The 20,389-nt window shown below is 38.3% G+C and overlaps 1 protein-coding gene across 3 annotated transcripts in view; it reads left to right on the top strand.

The window, feature by feature from the left end:
* Positions 1-525: 525 nt before the first annotated feature.
* The window catches only part of cacna2d2a (calcium channel, voltage-dependent, alpha 2/delta subunit 2a), a 187,078-nt gene continuing 167,214 nt past the window's right edge, over positions 526-20,389 (top strand). For 2 of the 3 annotated variants that reach the window (XM_030133839.1, XM_030133837.1), the window contains exons 1-2: positions 526-987; positions 5,142-5,223. In XM_030133839.1, coding sequence (XP_029989699.1) covers positions 872-987; positions 5,142-5,223 — 198 coding nt within the window. In that variant the 5' untranslated portion in view covers positions 526-871. The remainder of the gene's footprint in view (positions 988-5,141; positions 5,224-20,389) is intronic. The other variant, XM_030133838.1, reaches the window with a different exon arrangement.

Below are 20,389 nucleotides of genomic sequence, written 5' to 3'. Positions count from 1 at the left end.
TCATGAATCTAATTAGCAAAAATAAAAACTAGATTTCTTGCTCGTAATGCTGAGTTTGGGGGAGGACTGAGTTCATGGACAGTGGTCAGAGGGAGTGAGAGGAGGTGGCCTGATGCGCGCCCCCGTCTGTCGCACAGGAGTAAGCTGTTTGAATGGAGGAAGGACCCCTGGTACCCACAGCTGCGTCCACGGCCACGAAGCAACAGAGAAAATACAGGAAGTGGAGCTATGAGGTCTTCAAAATAAGAGTTTCTATGTAAAATGTAAAAAAATCTGTTAGATCATTTGCCGCAGGCACTTAATGAGTTGCGCGCAACATTACGCGTCATGTGGGTAAACTCCTGGTTTTATTATTATTCTCATGTTGCAACCGTGGCTGAATTTGTGTAGAGATGTGGAAAAGCGTTACTAACAATTGTGCCCTCTTCACCTTAAACAAGAGTAGGTTTTATTTTGAAAGCTGTGATGGGATGACCTCCTTCTCCACGGTGAGCTTTACTGTATATGGTTGTTACATTGGAAAGAGTGGGAGAGGAAAGGAGCAAATGTGCGCGGCGGCGGAGAGGGAAGGAGGACAGCGAGTGCGCAAATAGGCATCCAGGCACATCCTCATCATCAGCAACAGCAGCAGCAGCAGAGGCAGTGGCGGAGCATCTTCCTGATCCTCATCTGTGGTGTCTTCAGCTGCCAGTCCTCTGTGCGTCCCTGATTGAGATTTCACTGCCTGGCTGAAGTGTCCACAAGCCTCCGCCAACCATTACCTCCCACCACACACTTTCTCTGGAGCTCGGTTATTCTTAGCTCAGCTGCGAGAGACTGTCCTTCCGGTCCTCCTCTTGTTTATCCCAGTTTCTTGAATATTTAATGGAAAATGGCGATCTGCGTGCAGTCGTACGGTATTTTCTGCCTCTTCACAATCCAAACTGTACTTATCTTATACGTCTCCACGCCGACAGCCGGGACCCACCTCTTCCCCCAGCACTACACGTAAGTACCCTCCACGGTTTTTTGGGGGACAAACCAGGGTGCGGAGCGCAGAACTAGGACAGGTGGCCCCGACGAGCCGAGCCGAGCCGAGCCTGGCCGAGCCTGGCCGTGTGCGTACCTCAGAGCCGCTGTCCTGATGCTGAAGCAGACGCAGTTTCCATCTCTGAGGCTGCGTTAGGAATCGCTGTGTATTGTTGTTGTTATTGTGGGTAGTGGCATTTTAATACCCAAAGCCGGATTCAATTTGTCACATCAACACAGAACAGTAAATAGAGAGTCTGCACAGGTGCGACTGGTGACTAACCAGAGCCACAAAAAAGCTCATTCGTCAGGAGAACGCGTAATAATATTATTAAGTAATAACATTGAGTGTGCTGTTTTGCTGCCTCTGCACCAGAGAGAACATCCCATTTAGGTATGATGGATAGACTGAACGAGGCTAGGTTAAAAAGTCTTGTTCTGGATTCTGCACACGCAACGTGAAAATAATAGTGTCATTCCCCACAGCAGCATAAACTGGTGTTTTTTTTTTAATAACAGGAATGAAAACAGCGCAATTTACGCACAATATACAGAAGCGTCAGTTGTTGAAATTTTCAGGTGTCATGTTTCCAAACTCCACAAACAACTTTCCCTGAGTCTGTTCGGCTGCTCTCAGACGCATTTCTGTTTTTATTAGAAGTGATCAGATCATTTTTCTATATATATAAAATATTGTTTCTCGTGTCTTATCCAAATAACTACAGGCGCTGGAGGAACTGAGCATCCACTTGCGTTTAGATCAAGAAAAATCCAACTACTGTGGAGTTTTTCTCGGCGCAGCTGCTGTTGGATAATATTTTCATCTAAAGCACACATATTTTGCAGAATTATTAATAGTTTCACCTTGAATTAAGCTGCACACAGAGGCAGGCTCAAGCATAATTGGCCTTCTGTGTTCATTTACAGCGATTAATGGTTAATCTGTGCAGTACAGATTCAGAGGAGTTTGCCATGGATTAATTTCAGAACGAACTTTGGGGTCGTTTAAAACTATTATCTCACATTTTGACTGTCCAGTATTTAACCCGGTGAAGCCACAGTGCAACAGTTCCTCATTGGAGTCTGTGAAGTGTCTTCTCAAACGTCGCCCAGTTTTTTTTTTTTTTTTTTTTTTTTCCTTGGATGATCATCACTGTGAACACGATCCGGTGATAATTACACAGTGGGGTGACTGAATTGAAAAGGATTAAAAAGATTCCTCTGTGATTCATCCATGTGATGGATCTGAAATCTTTAGGGCTTTGTATTTCTTTGTGGTCAAGGTGACTTTCAGAGGAAAAGCCTAAATATTTATGATGATTGACTTAAAACTAAAGTCATCTGCACCATTGATTTTATTATTAGAGATTAACAAACAGCAGAGGTTTATTTTTATATGTAAATTACATTTTCTGCATGAATAAATGAAATAGTTACTGTATATTTACTAATTTCAATAGAAATTTAGATCATTTAAACATCAGTAGTTAATATCTATATTACTTATTCTCTGATGTATAAATCTGAAATTGCATTAAAAAAAAAATTACTATAGTTAAACTTACGTAATAATGAGAATACCATTTTTCTTCTGAGCCGCTAGTAAGTGAATGAAGAGAATGCAGTTTAAAGCCGCTATAATACAACAGCATTATTATTTTTCTGTCATGTTTTCTGTTTTTTCGTGTCACTCTTTTTGCTATGCTACTTACCAGATTGTGACAGTTCCCTAATTGAAGTGTATGGGGAGCTGCTGTAGTGGTCCATCGGGTGTATAGGCCTGACATACACAGGTTAGAGCTTATGTGAGTTGGAGGTGACTAACTACATCACTGGGGAAATGTGTCCATATGAAAGAGCAGCATGTCCTTTAGGTCTTATTTACAGCGTCACCAAGAAAATGTACGTTTTGTGCACTGTGCGACCCAGCTGCCTTGTTATTTTTTATGTAGTTAGTGTATTACAGTTTTATGTTTATGATAATGTTTATGGGCTGCGGTAAAAGGAGATTGAATAGGGATGATTTGATATTGCTTTACTCTTCTGTAATATAGAAATTTAATGAAAAAGTATGTGGAGCAAACTTGGTCAAATAACTAGAATCTAACTGGATAGATGTGCAATCTTCGCCAGGAAGGTAAAATATCATCTCTTACCTCAGTCCATAAACTCAGAATAATTTCCTCCAAATTTTTTTCCCACACATATGAAAATAGTCTACCTTTTAGCCTCTAAGATATTTTAACTTTACACTTGGGACGACAGGATTCATTGCAGCAGAGTAAATGTGATGACTGTGTGTGGCTGACACACAGGTCGCCCATCCAAACTCATTTCATCATATTTTCTGCAGCTTTTCCACAATATTTGACTGACCTAAATCACAATTCACAAAAAATACATTAAATTACAGAATGTTGAGGTTTTAATACAGCTTCAGACTACAAAGAACCTCATCTGACTTTCATGTGGAAAAGGATGACAAGTTCTCTGTCTTTTTAGGAACAGTCACTCCTTTTACAACACAGGAAGTTCTCAAAGCATGCACGGAACATCAGGATTTACAGATGAAGTGCATCATTTAATCAGACAAGCATCTATCTGCTTTTTTTTAATGGAGAATAGTCTGGGAAATATTTTTCACTTGACTTACAATTAGTCCATTGTGAATCATATCAGATGACTAAGACTGTTTTGCAGCATTTTACAAAAAATGCATTGTGAATTGAAAATGTCAGTGGCATCTTGTGGTCTGTTGGGTTGTAAAGTCATTTGTCTTATGTATGGTTGTCTCTGTTGCGAGTCAGTCCCCATATTTAAGTGTGTTTCATCAGAACAAATATACTAAATATAATGAAATCGGTTCATAAATTCAAACATGGGAGAAAAAGGGATGAATATTTTTCTGCTACTGACATTCGTGCATTTAATTTGGTCAAACCTGTGTGTGTGTATATATATATATACGTCAGTGTGTGTGTGAGTGTGTGTAGACTGTATACTAATGAAGTTGCATAAGAAGTCGCCTGGCTCGGGGACAGAGGTATTGTCCCTCACTGTTAGTATCACTGTGTTCTGCTCTCACTGTAAACTTGTTTTCATTTCATATCGGGGTGACCTTTTCATAGTCAGCGGCCTCTCCTTTTTGGAGGCCCTCTTACTTTCTCTTAATCTCATCCCTATAGGTAGAGTCAGGGCACACATGGCATGTTTGCTCTGCCGTTGCTCTCCTCGTGAAGCCTGCTCCAGCTCAGTGATTATGGTGAACGCTGTCACTTCCTGGCAGATTTGTACAGTTTAATAAATCTGTCTTTCCTGTTGTCTTCTGAGCAAATCTGACATTTAAAGATGACATTTGTCTCTGTCATCATATTAAAAGACAAACGACTCTGTTGTGTTGTTCTGTTGATGCTAGTGATTAGCTATCTGCAGGCAGCTGAATGGAAAAGGTTGGCACAAAGTCAGTTAGTGGCTTACAAACACAGAATTTATTCATCTGATTGCTGAAAGATCAACTTTCATAATGTTTTTTTTTTTTTTTTTCCCCGGTCAGAATTACTCGTTGTCAGTGCCTTTCGGTACTTTTACACATATCCAGGTTGGCTTGTTGAGTCCTGCCGCTGCTTTAAAATGATTTAGTGAAAATCTTGATCCATTAAGTCATTTGTTGCTTGCTGGGAGATATACAGTGATGAGCTCCAGCCGTTTGATCTCTTAATTCCAAACTTGGCTCCGTCTAACAGAGATCAGCTCCTGCTTAGGGTGCACTTCTGTCAGACCTGAGCAGTTTTATTGCAGAGCCGCTGATCCCAGCCGAGCCAAGGCGGGCACGTTCGTTCCCAGTCCTGCCAGGGCTGACCAGATATACTGTATGCTAGATGTGATGTGGGAAGAAGGTGCTGATGACTAACACAGACATTAGACGAGATAGGAGAAGGATCTGTAGAGATAGGCAGCCATAAAGAGGGAGAGTGTGGCTGTTGGCCAACATAAAGAGAGATACACAAAAGATGGGGAGGACCTCACTCTAACAACACTCACACGCCATCCCTTACATGCAAAGATAGAGAAGTGAGTGCTTATGTGATGGAGTCCAGTGAAGCAGATTAAAAATGTTTTATTTTGTTTTTCAGAATGATTCACTGGGCTGGGCGTATCGAGAAGGAGCTGGAGAAGGTTCTGCAGCACGTCACAGGAACTCAGCAAATGAGATCGGTAAGTTGACGTCATGCTCTTACATGACACGCCACATTTTCCTGCATTATTAATCAGCATGATTTTACTGGTGAGGTTATACAAGACAAGCAAAGCATGCTGATGCACTGGAGCACATGAATACAAAGAAGTAAAACATTTGCAAAGTCCTTGTATTATGTGGATTTATTCTTGGGATAAATGATAAGAAAAAAGATTTAGTTTTCTTTTTTATCCTAAATCAAACTCCACTCCTGATCTGATTCTGTTGGACTGACATTGCATTGTTCAATTTCATATAAACCACGATGGTAAAAATCAAGTTCAGCTGTTAATACATGAAATGATTTTAACAATTTGGCAGAATTTACCTCTTGTTTTAAAACATTTGAGTGTCCATAACTTAATGTAGAAGTGACTTGTTAACATGGACACATCATACATAATACAGTGTTTGCTTTCCTGTGTGAGGCTGAGTAAGTCGTGTCTGTCTCGTGGTAGAGCAGATGGTTGAGAAGGGTGTGATTGACACGTTTCATCATATTTCTGCCGTGTGCGCATGTTCACCGTGCTTCCAGGGTTTGTAATGCACCCCGAGATAAATGCTTCATTATTGCTGTATGGGTGACTGTGATTCATCCAGTCGGTAAGGTGCCTGTGGCAGCTTTAATGCTCACAGTAACAGTGGTTAGTGTAATGGCTGTGAGTATGGTGGTGACTCTGATGGATCCCAAGGAGGAGGAAGTGAATTGACAAGAATCGCGCCGGTGTAAAGGTTAATGACTATTAGATATCAGGCAGACACTCAGACAGCAAGATAAACATATGCTGATTTTACAACTCATCACTGTAAACACTATCAATGTTTGCTTCTGCATATCGAAATATTTGTCTCATCACAGCTTGTGCAAGTTTTGGTTTGTATTCACATTTCAGATGGATTTCTCAGTGGCACAAGCTGAAAGAATAAAAACTTGGCAATATAATGTATTTTTGAATTAGCCAAAGGCTTAAAGAATCATGTGAGCATTTAACAAAATCATTGAATTTCACTTTTTTAAAATACTTTTTTTCTTATAATTTTGTTTGTGTTAGGGAATCACCCAATGGTTATATGATTTTTCAGTGTTTTTTTCTGGATTAATTAAAGCATTGCTTAGTCCTTAAAGTTCTGGAGAAAAATTAATGCCCATTTTGGTTGAGAAAGTTAAAAGTTTAATAGTCTGAACTCACAGGTAATGTCACTAGTACCTGTGACAAAGATACAAACTCAAGTTGACACTGAAAATGTTTGATATGCAAAACAGTAGATCATTATCAAAACAAGTTTCTGGCTGATTTTTCGTTGATTAACTTATCAGTGAGTTCGGAAACTTTCAGTTTGATATATTCAGAGTTGTAGTATGTTGCTTAATGTTGCAGTGTTGTAGTTGCTGCATGACTGTGAATTTCAGCAATTTCAGCATTTCAGCGTTTATTCACTTACAGACTCTGATGTTGATATGATGTTAAGTGCTCAGTGGGTTCAAGGTTCTGTGGATTTAAACTGATTTACACTATAAGCTGATGTTTTCTGTGTAGCCAAAACCAATGAAGCCAGTCTCACTCAAAATATTCCATCCATCCCAGTGATGTCGTGTGTGGGGTGTCCATATGGTTGGGTGTGCATGTGTGTACATTGGCCTGACTGTGTGCGCAGAATGGGTGTGAAAGAACATTTATCATGGCCCCAAACAGGAGTCGTCACAGGGTGTGCTAAATGGCCCAGCATGCCTAGAAAAGCCATTTTCTAAATGGATGCCTTTCTCTATACGTGTGTCTGATAGAAATCTTCCCAGGGCTATGCCGGCTGGTAACAAGATTGCCTCCCTCTGCGCCCCCTTCCTCTTCATGCGCAGTTTATTCTCCCACAAAAAAAATGTAAAGTGTGTGCAAATTATTTTTGACTTTGTTTTACATGAAATGAGTCAACAAAGTCAGTTCACTATAATGTGGTGTGTTCACTTCCTCTGAGTTAAGATTTTATTTTTTCTAACAAACTGCATATGTGTGTGTGTATGAGAGAAAAAGGCCACAACAGGGCAGCGAAAGTATAATTAAATACAAATTGAACTGGTCATCATCAGAATCATAGAGGTGTACAATATATATGAGTGTTTTAGTTTGTACACACTGTTTCTGAGTAAGAATTGTAAACCTTTTAACTGGTGCGCATTCTAATATATTCAGCCCAGGTTTGGTCAAGATGATATTCCTCCCCTGGGGAAACAAAAGAAGATAGAGAGTGAGTGATATATTGGAGGAGGTGGAAGTTAGAACGGGAGAGTGTGGAGCACAGATAGACAAGAAGAGTGGGCGTCTTCAGAGAGGAAGAGGAGGATTTTTAGAGAGAGAAAGGATGAAGAATGGCTTGACAATTGAGATGGATGTTCAGGCGGTTTTGTGTGTATATTTAGAGTCAAACTACTTAAGATGGATGAAATGATAGAGAACAAGGACGAGAACTGGTAAATTTAAATGTGAACGCACTGAACAGATGCCGATTATAGTTTTTATCCTCCTCATTATCCTGTGTGCTGCTGTGTGCGATGTGTTACAGTATGTGAGGTGGCGATGGACACTGGCATTGTTTCTATATCCTCGGGCTTGTTCAGAACAATCTTAATAGGCACACATGAGCAGTACGCCTACTCTGACATACTGCCATTACAGTGATTTGATCATTTATCAGGCAGAAATCATTATGTTTTCTTGGCAAGGACATAGCTTTGCATCCAGACAGTAAATAAATGTGGAAATAATATTTTGTGTGTACAGAATCGTCCCTTCTAGTATTTGAACTCCTTTGTATCGTCCTATCTTTCTGATTGCGAAGTCTATAAAAGCTCTTTACATACTTTTAGAACTGAAATCACAATAGCTACTGTTTGGGCGGCACTGTGGCTTGATGGTTAGCACTTACGCCTCACAGCTAGTGGGTTCAGGGTTTGGATTGGAGCCTTTCTGTGTTGAGTTTGCCTGTTTTCTCCATATTGTGTGGGTTTCATCCAGGTCCTCTGTTTTCTCACACCATCAAATACATAGGCTAATTCTCCTGTCAGTGTCCTTGACCTAGGTAGTCCTTAGAGCTGCACAATATATCGTTTGAGCATTGATATTGCGATGTATGTGTGCGCAATAGTCACATCGCAGGTCCTGCAATGTAGGAGGCAAATGAACTCAGCATTTTCTCATCTAATTTCAAGGGTACCTGACACACACTGCACTAGGGATGCAACGATTACTGGTATAATGATAAACCGCGGTTAAATTCCTGACGGTTAGTATTACCGTTTAAATTCGAATTATCATGATAACCGTGTTTGATTAACGCACTTTCAACTCAAACTTGATGTGGAAAATGGTCAAACAATGACCGTAAGGTGCCATGTTTAATGCACATTTGTATGTTTCATGTTTACATGTTAGTATTTGAATGTTTCTGCCAACAGAAAATACATTTTGCCTATTATTATTATTATTTTTTTTTTTTTTTCAAATACAACTTGTTTAAATTATTTCAGTGTGTGTATAAGTATTTTTTCAACATTTTGAGCACATTTCAACAATACCATGATAATAATGATAATCGTGATAATTTTGGTCACAATAACCGTGATATGAAATTTTTTAATATCGTTACATCCCTTTGCTGCATGCAGCGATCCACCAGTCACAGTTGTTCTTAATCAGTTTGGAGTGAGTCACTGGTAACGATATTGAAAAATGAGCAACGAACAAGAGAAAATTACCGTAAATGAAGACGTGGTGCAAAAAGCAACATCAGTTGTCTGGAATTATTTCGGCTACAAGGATGATATTGAAACATATGTTATGTGTCGATAGTGCCTTGCACCTATTGCCACAACGAGAGGAAACACAACTAATTAGTTTGACCATTCATGTTGGCACCACACAGCTATTATATCCTCCTGAGTATTTTTTCATATTGCAGTATATATCGCAGGGTTAAAAAAATTGCAATGTCAGTTTTTTCCAATATCGTGTAGCCCTAGTAGTCCAGAAGATGTGGAGTTGGCCCCTGAACGCCTTCAATGGAAGCTCACTGTTCCTAATATGCTATGCTAATGCTAGGATGGATAATGCAGAGACCATGTCAAGTGACGATTTGAGTCTCCAGACGATATGAGTTGCACATGCGTAGAAGCATTTATCTCTTTCAGCCATCTTTTACAGTTTGTTATGGCAACCTCGCGAGGACAAATCACTGTTGTATGAGTCAAATTATGTAAAAGTACAGAGGCTTTACCTTCAAGAAGTATCTTTCTAGTGATCAGAGGTGATTTTGAGTCAATGTATATGGAGTATTTTTATCACTTAGAACATGAGTAACTGATAACTAATAAGTAACTGATAAAACTGCCAGCTAACATCAAAAGATTTTCCACAGTGAAAAATGCTGTTAATTGGTGTTAGTTAATCATGTAAGTTAGTGTTAACTAGTAAAATAATCCTGGCTTTGTTGGCATGTAGACTAACAGTCAGGTTGTCAGCAGGTGTAAACAGTAAAACAAGTGGATATATCAAATTATGAAATAAATTCCAGTCTATTAATCCCATGAAAATGTCACCATTAGAAAATTATTTTGTTTGAAAATCAGCAGCAGGTTAGAGAAGTAGAGCAGACTGATGAGGAAATGAGTGCATATTTACAGATTCAGGTCAGGTCTAATTATAAATTATAGAATTATAAAGAGTTACAATCATTAAAGTTCATCTTAGTTCAGCTAAAGTAACTACTGAAAGTCAAAGTATTTGGTCTGGAGTCTAATGGTGTTCTACTGTGATCAGTCTATTAGATATCCACAAACTCTTATTTCAGTGAATCTCATCATTTTAAGTTCTTCTACTCCTATTTCTTATAATTAATTATAATCAGAGTATTTAATGTTGCTTGGTACTATGTCAGCCATTCAGTAAAGCTGTACAAGACATTCCGCATATCGTTTTTTCTGCAATATGACGTACACATGAGTAATGCAGCCTGAATAGCAGCTAACTTCAGTTTAGTGGATGGAGACCAAAACAGCTGTCTTGGTGTTATGCATTTGAGAAGTTACCAAAGTCTGACCAAAAGAGGTGGCTGTCCATCGACAGCATTTTTACAGGTGGACTGTAAATATGCAATATGTCACTTCAGTTTTTTATATTTTTTTTCCATTTCTGTTATTCCCCACCCAACAAGTTTCAACAGAAGACAAGAAGTAAAATGTCTGATTTAGTGTAAATTGTGTGGTTGGATTTTATTGTTGAATGACTTTAAAGATTTTCTGAATTTTTGTTATTTCAGGAAAACATTTTTAATCACAGCTGGTAACAACACCTTATGGTTAATCCTAGTTATGAATCATTATTTTAATACTGACACTATGATCTGTAGTAGATATACTGTGCTACCTTTTAAGGCAAAATTATGTGAGATTTGGCCTGTATCTGTTGAAAAAAGTGTTGAAATGTAGCCCCTTCTCTTCACTCACTGAAAACTGCAGTGACAGTGATGGCCAAGCGACCAGTAGAAGTGGAGAACAAGCAGCATGAGAAGAAAAATGGCATAAAATAATAATAATAATAAAAAAAAGTATTTCCTGTTTTTGCCACAGCAGTTATAAGCTAAAAATACGTATACTCACCCCTATGGAAGGTCTGTCTCTCAGACAGAACTGCTGTCAGTCAGAAGACTACAAAAAGGGGAATGGTAAAACTGGAGTTTTCACTTTTATTTCATTTTGCCTGTATGATGTGTGATGCTGTTATGGCTAAAGTACAAAATTAGTATTCAAAGAAAGAAGACCCTGAACATGGCAAAACACAAGAAAGATAAAATATACTAATAGAATTCAGGGTCTCTGCTGGTAAATACACCACATCACACTGGCAGAGGGTGAACAGTGATGATTATTGTAACATTTTATCTTCTACTGTTTCTTTTTTTTAAATTTATGTTAATAATGCAGAAATCCACTGGCTGTTTTTAGTCTGTACTGTGCAGTGCATTTCAAAAATTGAAAGATCGACAGTGAAATTGTGTAAGATTGTGATTAAAAACATGGTGAGTTAATCTTCTGGCTTCTGCCAACCTGTAACGTCTGTCCATATTTAGACACCAGGTGGACACACATGTCCTGTTCCTGCTATAACTGACATATTCATGCTTCAATACTCACTTACAAACTTAAAAAAAATCCCTCATAAGCGTCAAGGCAATTTCTCTGGCTTCAATTTAGCAAGCCTGCTAAATGGCGATGCTGTGCAACATACGTTGAACTCTCTCTCAAATTCATTTCAGTATGAAGAGTCTAATCAGCATGAATAATTTATCCTGGTGCACATGACTGCTCCTGAAGCCTTCGGTTCAGCCTGGCACTTTACATCTCTGCACTCTGAATATCTGTCTGCCCCCGCCTCCACTCCCTCTTGTCTTGCTGTTGCTTCACTTGATTACTGGAAACCTGAGAACGATGCACAGGCAGACAAATATATCCACATGTGGAAGCAGGGTGGAAAGAAGAGGGTGCCAATTAATGGCTGTGGGAAGTCTGATTGAAAGAAAAAAAAGAAAAGAGCTAAAATTATTTTTATTGGAACAAAGGTTTTGGGGATCTTCCTGTCACTTTTGCCCTTCAGTCTGTCTGTTTGTGCTGTGTGGTCAACACCACATCAGTCGGCCCACTTACCACATGCTGGCTGCAGGTTTATCTCACTTTAGCACAGACCTTCTTGCCTCTAGTGCTTCCACCACACCTGTGCATGGCCACGAGTGTGTGTTGGCGTGCACGTACAGTACGGGCGTGTGTGTAAGTCTTTTTTTGTTGTTAACATTGCTAAAGCCCTGGCTGTGAAGCTGTGTTTTTATGACTTGAGGGAGGTGTTGTATGCAGGCAGAACACAGTTTCAAATGTGTCTCGTCGTCCCCCCCCCCCCCCGCTTCCTGGAAAAAGAAGTTTGCTCATGGCCAAGACAGTCAGCCTCAACAAACAGATATCTCTATAAAGTGCGCTGCTGGATTTACTCACTATCGCTGACCACAGAAATTTTCAGTAATCTGTCTCGAATGCCCAGCTCCATACTAGACATCACCCCTGTTCTCACTCCAACTCCCCCCCTCCTTATTTTAAAGCTGATGTCAGCCTCATCTCTCTCTCTCTCTCTCTTTCTCTCTCTCTCTCTCTCTTTCTCTCTCTCTCTCTCTCTCTCTCTCTCTGATCCATCAGTGGACGATGATGCAAGGGCTGATCAGCGCCATTTGGTTCTTGATTTAATAGCTGTGGACAGTTTACAGGAAGACTTGGATGTTCCCACCATGAACAGTTACCTTTAAAGGAGAGAGGGAGAGGAGAGTACTCAGACCTCCTCTTAGTCCCCCCTCCCCCTCCCCTCCCTCCCCCCTCCATCTTCTGCCCTGGACCTTATACAACAGCAGCTTGTTATCTGGCAGTGTGAAACATCACAGGCTATTTCTGCAGGATAGATAGTTTACTCTTTGGCTTCGGTTTTCTCTCCTGCTGCCTTGTCTTAAGTATCCCCCTGCCTTTGTGTAACATACATCAATACACACTAGGGTATTCTTACTAAGGTACTTGTGTTTAATTTAATGAATAGATAATTACGACTATTTCTGCTTTACAACAGCTGCAAATCTCATACAGTATTTTCAGCAGATGTAACATCTACGCTTCCTACAAATACCAGATGATGAGGCCTTTTAGAAGCTGAAATAATGTTGGGCCCAGAAATGTTCAGTCTCCAGTTGAAAGTAAGCTGAAACTGTTATTTATATTGGTATCTATTGTGATGTATAACAGGAAATACAGATGTTGCCACTTTATTTGTACTTGAAGAATCTGAACAATGTAATACAAAGAGTCTTTAAATTGTATAAAGCACACAGATGTTTGTTACAATTGGAAAAAAAACAATGTAAATCCCATAAAGCTATGTTCTTTTCATTTTTGTAGGGTTCTATATATAACTACACACTTCCAGTTTCACCTCCCATTAGCTGTTCCTAAGAGTGAGGGGTCATTAGGGTCATGAGAGCTTAGACATGGTCTATTGGTGACACTTTTTGTTTAAAGTCTTGTATAAGCCACGTTTGTTTGTGTGTGCACTGGATTTAGTGTGTATTTACCCCAAACAAAAACAAAATAAACTACACAATGAAATAATTGGACATTAGACGCACATAAACCAGTAGTAAGCTGAGCGTTAAGCAGTGTGGGAGCTGGTCAGCACCATTACTCCCAGCCCCAGACTCCACCTGGCTGACAGCACAACAGAAGGGCACACAAAAACACAATATTAGTTTTGCTGCCTTTTTATTAGTTTTCTGACACTGGGGAAGGTTACAAGGACTCCTCAGCTCCCAGATTTCATGGCCCAGTACAAGTTTGTTGTATTTAAATGAAAATACATAAATAATGTCCACGTATACATGTACAGCATTATTCCGGTCTTTACTCTTACTCCAAAAAAGACAATTTTACTGCCAAGCTGTTTTATGTTGATAGTGAAAATGATATTTGCACTTACAGCAGTGCATGTCCAAAGAATTGTGTGTTTTGCTTTTTTGTGACAAAATAGGATTTTCTCAAAGTTTTCCACTGTTGACAGACTTGTATTAAACCAACTATGTGTTTAAAGATGAATGTGACATTTACAAGTATAGAAAACCTGTTGATATCAATGTCTTTTATAATATTTAAAAGTAGATGTGATTTTCTTTTTGACCAGAAATGTGGGCTATAGCCTGAGTTGGTCTTGCATCTGTATCTGTTATGTAGTTGGTTTTTTGTATCAGACATGAAGAGGAGACTGTGTGCCAGAAATGGCAGTAAAAAGTCCAGTTATAATCAATATTCTGGATGCATTATACACAAAATATGCTCTTAAAATCTGGACAACATCAACCTATCCCACATTTTGTTCATCAGAAAGCACTCCATTGAGAAAGTGGCCTAGTTTGGAAAACTCAGATAGAATTGCTATGTTGTGTCTGTTATATTTTGAATAATTAGTGTGCATGTAACTGTACTGAGTGTAAATGAATATAGAGTGAGTCAAAAGTGTAAACAAAGTTTGATGTATTTTAGATTTTAGATTCTTCAAAACAATTTTACATTATCCATTAGCTTCTATATTTAATCCAGTGGAATGGAATGGAATAGAATAAATAGAATAGAATAGAATAGAATAGAATAGAATAGAATAGAATAGAAAAGCCATCATTGTCACTGTACACATGATATCACACGATTGCACAACAGAATTGGTGGGGTAACTGCAGAGGTACACTAAAGGTATATAAAAATACTGAATACAATAAATAAAGTATCAGCAAAAGAAACTGCAATGGAAAGTTAGAAACATAAGGAAATGTTAGAAGCACACACACACATAAACACTGACCACACCCATTCCTATTGCACAATCAGTCCCATGATTTTCAGAATGGGACTTAAAATGTTTTTCCATAGTTTATATCCTCCACTGTTCTGTTAAAACCTATATATTGCTTATATGTTTTAAATGCCCACCCACACATGATTTAGCTTATTAACCTGGTTTGTTGTAAATGTCAAATGAATTTCAGCAGATTTGTTAGACTGTTCTTTGTTTGATAGCTCTGCATTGAAACAATTTATTTATTTTTTTTTTTTTTAACCGTCTTAAAGTTTTAACTCAGTTCGAGCTAGCTGACAGAAATCAATAACTCAGTGTTAAAATACACAGTTCTACACGCTGCATGGTGTGTGCACAGTGTTTTTACTCCATGTCTAGTCTGGACACATTATAAAACAACTTCCAGTATATCACTTGGTGTACTTGTCGAGTCCAGTGCCATTATATAGAGCTGTAAAGCCCCACTGAGGCCAAACAGTCCCTTTAGTGTCAGTACTCAACAACCAGAGATGGCTGGAGTGTCTGAATCTCTTTGACATTTATTGTGGTACATTTGGGAACTTTATTTGTGTAACTAATTGTTGGTTGATGAATTCAGGGAAACAAAGTGTCCATGCTACTAGTGGCTTTTTAGGAGAATAGAAGGCCTTGCACTTGTTTAAAGGAAAACAATATAGCATTATGTGTCAAAATAGGATTAGAGGTTTGCTAAAGCTCCAGCCCTGTCAGAGGAAGATGCTTTATTTTGCCTACGCTGCAAATCTTTTCTCCCCTTGTCCCTGTCTCTCTACACTATTATTTGGAGAGTGAGTGTTCGCATGCTTGTGTAATTTTTCAGTCTTCTTTTTGATGTTTCTAAGAGCGCATGATGTGTCTTTGGTGCTATCTGTGCTTGACAGAGGGAAAAAACTGGGTACAGTTCCCTGAGTGGGTTGCAGTGGTAATGTAGAGTGGCATGATGCCCTAGAAAATTCCAGGTGTGAAGAGTTTTATTCATTCCACTGCAGAGGGAGTGCTTCACTGTGTGTGAAGCGGTAGCTATGACGTTTTTTTTTTTTTTTTCCAGCATTGTGAACAAAATTTGTTTGTTTGGTGTTATTTTTATGGGGGTTTGTATCTGAGAGAGTTTTGGTGTGCTGAAGTCTCCCAGGTTTGGTCCTCCTCTTCTTCTCTTCTTTTCTTCCTCCTCCACCTGCACTTGCCTGTGATTGATTGGTCACAGTTCTGAATAAGTTTAATTGGTTTTTATCTCAGCAGTGGGTGGTTCTGTGGAAGTCCTAGAGAAGTGTTTTAATTTTTGATCTTGTAGGCACTAAGGACTCTCTACTGCCATCTGAGACGGGTCTTTAGAAGTGCTACCTACATCTTTTTAATTCTATAAATCGTAGCTCACTTTGTTGTCTTCCTCTGTCTGTTAAATCTTGAAAAGAAGCTCCCCCTCCCTTCCCAACCTACCCACCCCCCTGCTTTGGCTCTGAGCTGGACTCACTCTCATCTGTGCCTCTGGCCCATTTCCCAGGGCTCCGTTGTTTGATGGGATTTGTGCACATCTACTACAATTGCTGCATTACACATAAACTCACGGATGTGCATCTACTATATTTGCAAACTCAAATGCATTGAGTAAACACAAATGTACCAACTCTGTCTCTTCACAATTACACATACATTGTACTAATCTGTAACAGTGAATATGTTGTAGAAGACACACAATGGCATCTGATTTGAAAATGTGTTTTAGTGAACTTCTATTAAGTTGCACCATGTTAGACATGAATAAATGTACACATTTCTAATTGTATACATTATAAATTTTATTTATATATATATATATATATATATATATATATATATATATATTTTTTTTTTTTTTTTTTTACACACATATTTTGTTTATTTTATGATATCATCACCATGCAATATCACCGAATCATAATCCCTAATCAAGTCGACAGCAGTGTTGCTTGTAATTCATTTGCAAAACAAATTACTCATGCATAAATAAAATTTCAAGAAGACACGGTTTCAAGTACACTCATAATGCATGTACTGAATTTCCTCAAATAGAGGCTGGGTGGGTTTTTTTTTTTTTTTTTTTACCTCAGCTGCAGAAGGTACCAGGCCTTTTACCGGCAAGGGGTATTGTTTTGGGCTCAACTTGTTTGTTTGTTAACACTTTAGCAGCAAAACTATTGGTTGAATTCATACCAAAATGGGTTTATAGATTGCCAGTGACCCATAATATATGCCATTACATTTTGGGAAATGTAGGTCAAAGTTAACATTTTTTATGATTTTTTGAAATCTTCCTATTTACTTATAACGGGCGAAATATGTGTGAGGGGCGGGGTTTGTTGTGCCTGGCACCACTTATTATTATTATTATTATTATTATTATTATTATTATTATTATTATTGTTATTATTATTGTTATTATTATTATTATTATTATTATTATTATTATTATTATTATTATTATTATTATTCTCTGTTTAATAATAAGAGTAGGTGATATTTATAGTGAAAGCTTGTTTTATCCGCTGATAGAAACCGTTCGTTGCTGAACAGGCCTGTTGTTTGTGTATGCATTCTCTCCCTGTGGTGCTTTCATATTTCTGTAAAACTTTCAGACACACACCTGCAGTGAATGAAGTCAAACAATTACACTTAACATAAGTGATCTAGAGCAGCAATTGTTGAAAATAGCCACATTATATTTATTGAATATCCTGAATTAAATGCTTAACATGGCAGCTTTATTATGTCAGACAGCAGAAGTTTATCCTTATTATTATTTTTTTTTTTACCTGACTTGTATTTGAGGACTGGCCTTTATTTGTATGTGTGGACCTTGCCCTGTCTGTTGTTAGAGACGCTGTTTGTAATTGATTCATGGTTTGTATCTGAGGTAATATGGAATGTAAATTTGTGAAATTGCTCTTACCATTAGATACATTCACACCTCCGCTCTTTCACCAGCCCTACTCTCACAGGACCAGTATTACCTCTGGACCTCTGTTATTATTACCTCTACAATAATTGTGGAGGTCGTGATCTCCATTCTGTGTGAATCTGCCACCTCTAATTTGTAAACTAAGAATTCTACTGCAAATGACCTACTCTTATTTGGCAAACAGATATCCTGGTATAATATTAGTCCTGTGTGAATAGACATCTGTAATTTGCTAATTTTTTAGATTTGTCCATGCATTTTTAAAAAATCTCATTATTGTGATTGTCAACAATTAAGGGGGTTTTCACTGACAATTATGAATGAAAGTTTTAAAGATATTTTGGATGCAAATTTAGGAGGTTCATGTTGAAATAGAGCATGGAGATTCATTCACAGATGGAGTCAAATGCTTCAGATGAATGACATGCATGGCGACATGCAGTAAGAACAACCTATTATTGTGTGCTAAATTGATTATTATTGAATTGATTATTACCCCATAACATAAAGTTAAGACTAGAGCTCGACTGTTATGGGATTTTTGGGCCAATACTGATACCGATATTGGGGGCTAAAAAAAAGCAGATATCTGATATATCGGCCGATATATGAAATAAAAACATTGTTATACATAGGTATAATCTTTTATTAGATAATGTTGGACATGTGAATTAACAGTTGCATCTTTGTTTCTCACAAAGATAATTTACACAACTTTAAAACGTTGTATAATAGTCTTGTATTAGACTAGTATGTGACCTCGTGGGGAACCACAGGTTGTAGATGTGGTAGTTTTTATGCTAGGGAGAGCAGACTTTTGGGAAAAGATGTGAGTCTGTGTTTTATAAGTAGTGACATAAAAATGATTTTGTATATCATTCTTTAAAATGTGACAATTAATATACAGTATTAATACCCACGTGCGCCTGCAGAATGAAATTGTGAGGTACACAGGAAGTGCACAGACAGGGATGGGGGGTGAACAGCTCGTAAGACGAGGGGGTAGTGGTCCGTGATTGTGTGTGTGTGTGTTTGTGTGTGGGTGTGGGTAATTGGTCCGTGATTGTCAACATGAAACTGAAACTGAACATGCTTCACCATTCCTCTAAGTCTCCGGGCACCACAGACACACAAGAGCAGAGCAAATCTCTGCAAAAAAGTTTAATACATCAGATACATATTAACCAAGGCTGATTAACTGTGATACGCTATAATCGACCCACCGATTAATCGGTAGTGCTCTAGTTAAAACCTGTATACTGTTGCCAGTTTGCTGTGAGTGTATATTGTATTATTTCAGGAATAGGTTTGTGATACTTAATTGTGTAGTATTTTTTATGTTATTACTTTAAAGTAGATTTAATCACAGGCTACAAAACCACACTATCAAATACTTAAACCTGCCCGTTGATGACAGACCCTTGGTTTTAGGCTGGACGTCTAACTAACAGCCTGCCCCACAAAATAAAATCCAACAGCAGATTGAGTTCATTAATGAATCTTGAGGATTCGCTTCTTAGATATAATGGTAGATCGTTGTAGTCGTACTCTATCACTTTTGCTTTTAAAATTGCCATTAGTACCATAATTTCTAATACAAAACAACATGTTTAGCACTAACAGTGTAGTTGATGATCTGGAATGTAGCTCACTTACAACATTTTCACCTTGTTTTCTTGAGGTTTCTGGATACTCAGGCTGTGGTTTTACTGCCGTGCTGTGGTTGTTGTTGACTGAAAATTCATGACCACAGGAAGTCAGCAGTAGTTCACTGTAGATATGTCTGTGACTGCTTTGTTTTCCATTAATGGCCGTGGCAGCATAATTTGTTCCTCTGGAGTTTTATAATGAGCCAACAATGTTTTTGCAGAGGTTTTTTTTGTGACTTGCTTTGTTACTTCGGCAAAGCATTTGTATAAATCAGACTGACTGCACATTGGAGTTCACTAGTTGGACAAGCATCTCGTGCACTTACATTAATTCTTCACTGTCTGACGATAAATGAACACTTTTAGTGTGTACAGAATAAGGCTGCACAATATTGGAAAAAAACTGACATTGTGATGTTTTGTAACTCTGCGATATATATTGTGATATGAAAAGTACTCAGGAGGATATAATAGCTGTGTGGTGCTGATGTAAATGGTCAAACAAATTAGTTGTGTTACATGTCATTGTGGCGACAGATGGAAGGGACTGTCATCACAGAACAAGTGTTTCAGTATCATCCGTCTTGTAGCTAAAATAATTCCAGATAACTGACATTATTTTTCTTTTTGGCACCAAGTCTTTGTTTTCGGTGATTTTCTCCTGTTCGTTGCTCATTTTTCAATGTTGTTACCAGCAACTCACTCCGTGTGCAGGGGCGTGGTCTGCTTCGGCAAACTGATTAAGAACAATTGTGATTGGTGGATGGCTGCACCCAGTGTGTGTCAGGTACCCAGGTTCAAATCAGATGAGAACACATTGAGTTTATTTGCCTCCTATAATCTGCTGTGTGACTATTGTGCACACATACATTGCGATGGTGATGCTCAAACGCTATATTGTGCAGCTCTAGTACAGAATCACAATAAATGGACTTTAAAAACTCACTAGTCTGGCAACATAAAGCTACGAACAACCTATAATGCAATGCAGTCTGTAAAATACAGTAATCATATTGGTGACGATAAGGTAAGATAAGTTTTAATAGTCACATGCACAGATATACCTAGTACAATTCACAGTGAAATCTATTTTTGTACCTGCAGCCAATAATAAGATAGTAATTAC

This window comes from Sphaeramia orbicularis, chromosome 5 (assembly GCF_902148855.1).
Source record: "Sphaeramia orbicularis chromosome 5, fSphaOr1.1, whole genome shotgun sequence".
Classification (NCBI taxonomy): domain Eukaryota; kingdom Metazoa; phylum Chordata; class Actinopteri; order Kurtiformes; family Apogonidae; genus Sphaeramia; species Sphaeramia orbicularis.
The sequence above is the reverse complement of the archived record's forward strand: the minus strand, read 5'-3'. Positions and strand labels throughout refer to the sequence as shown.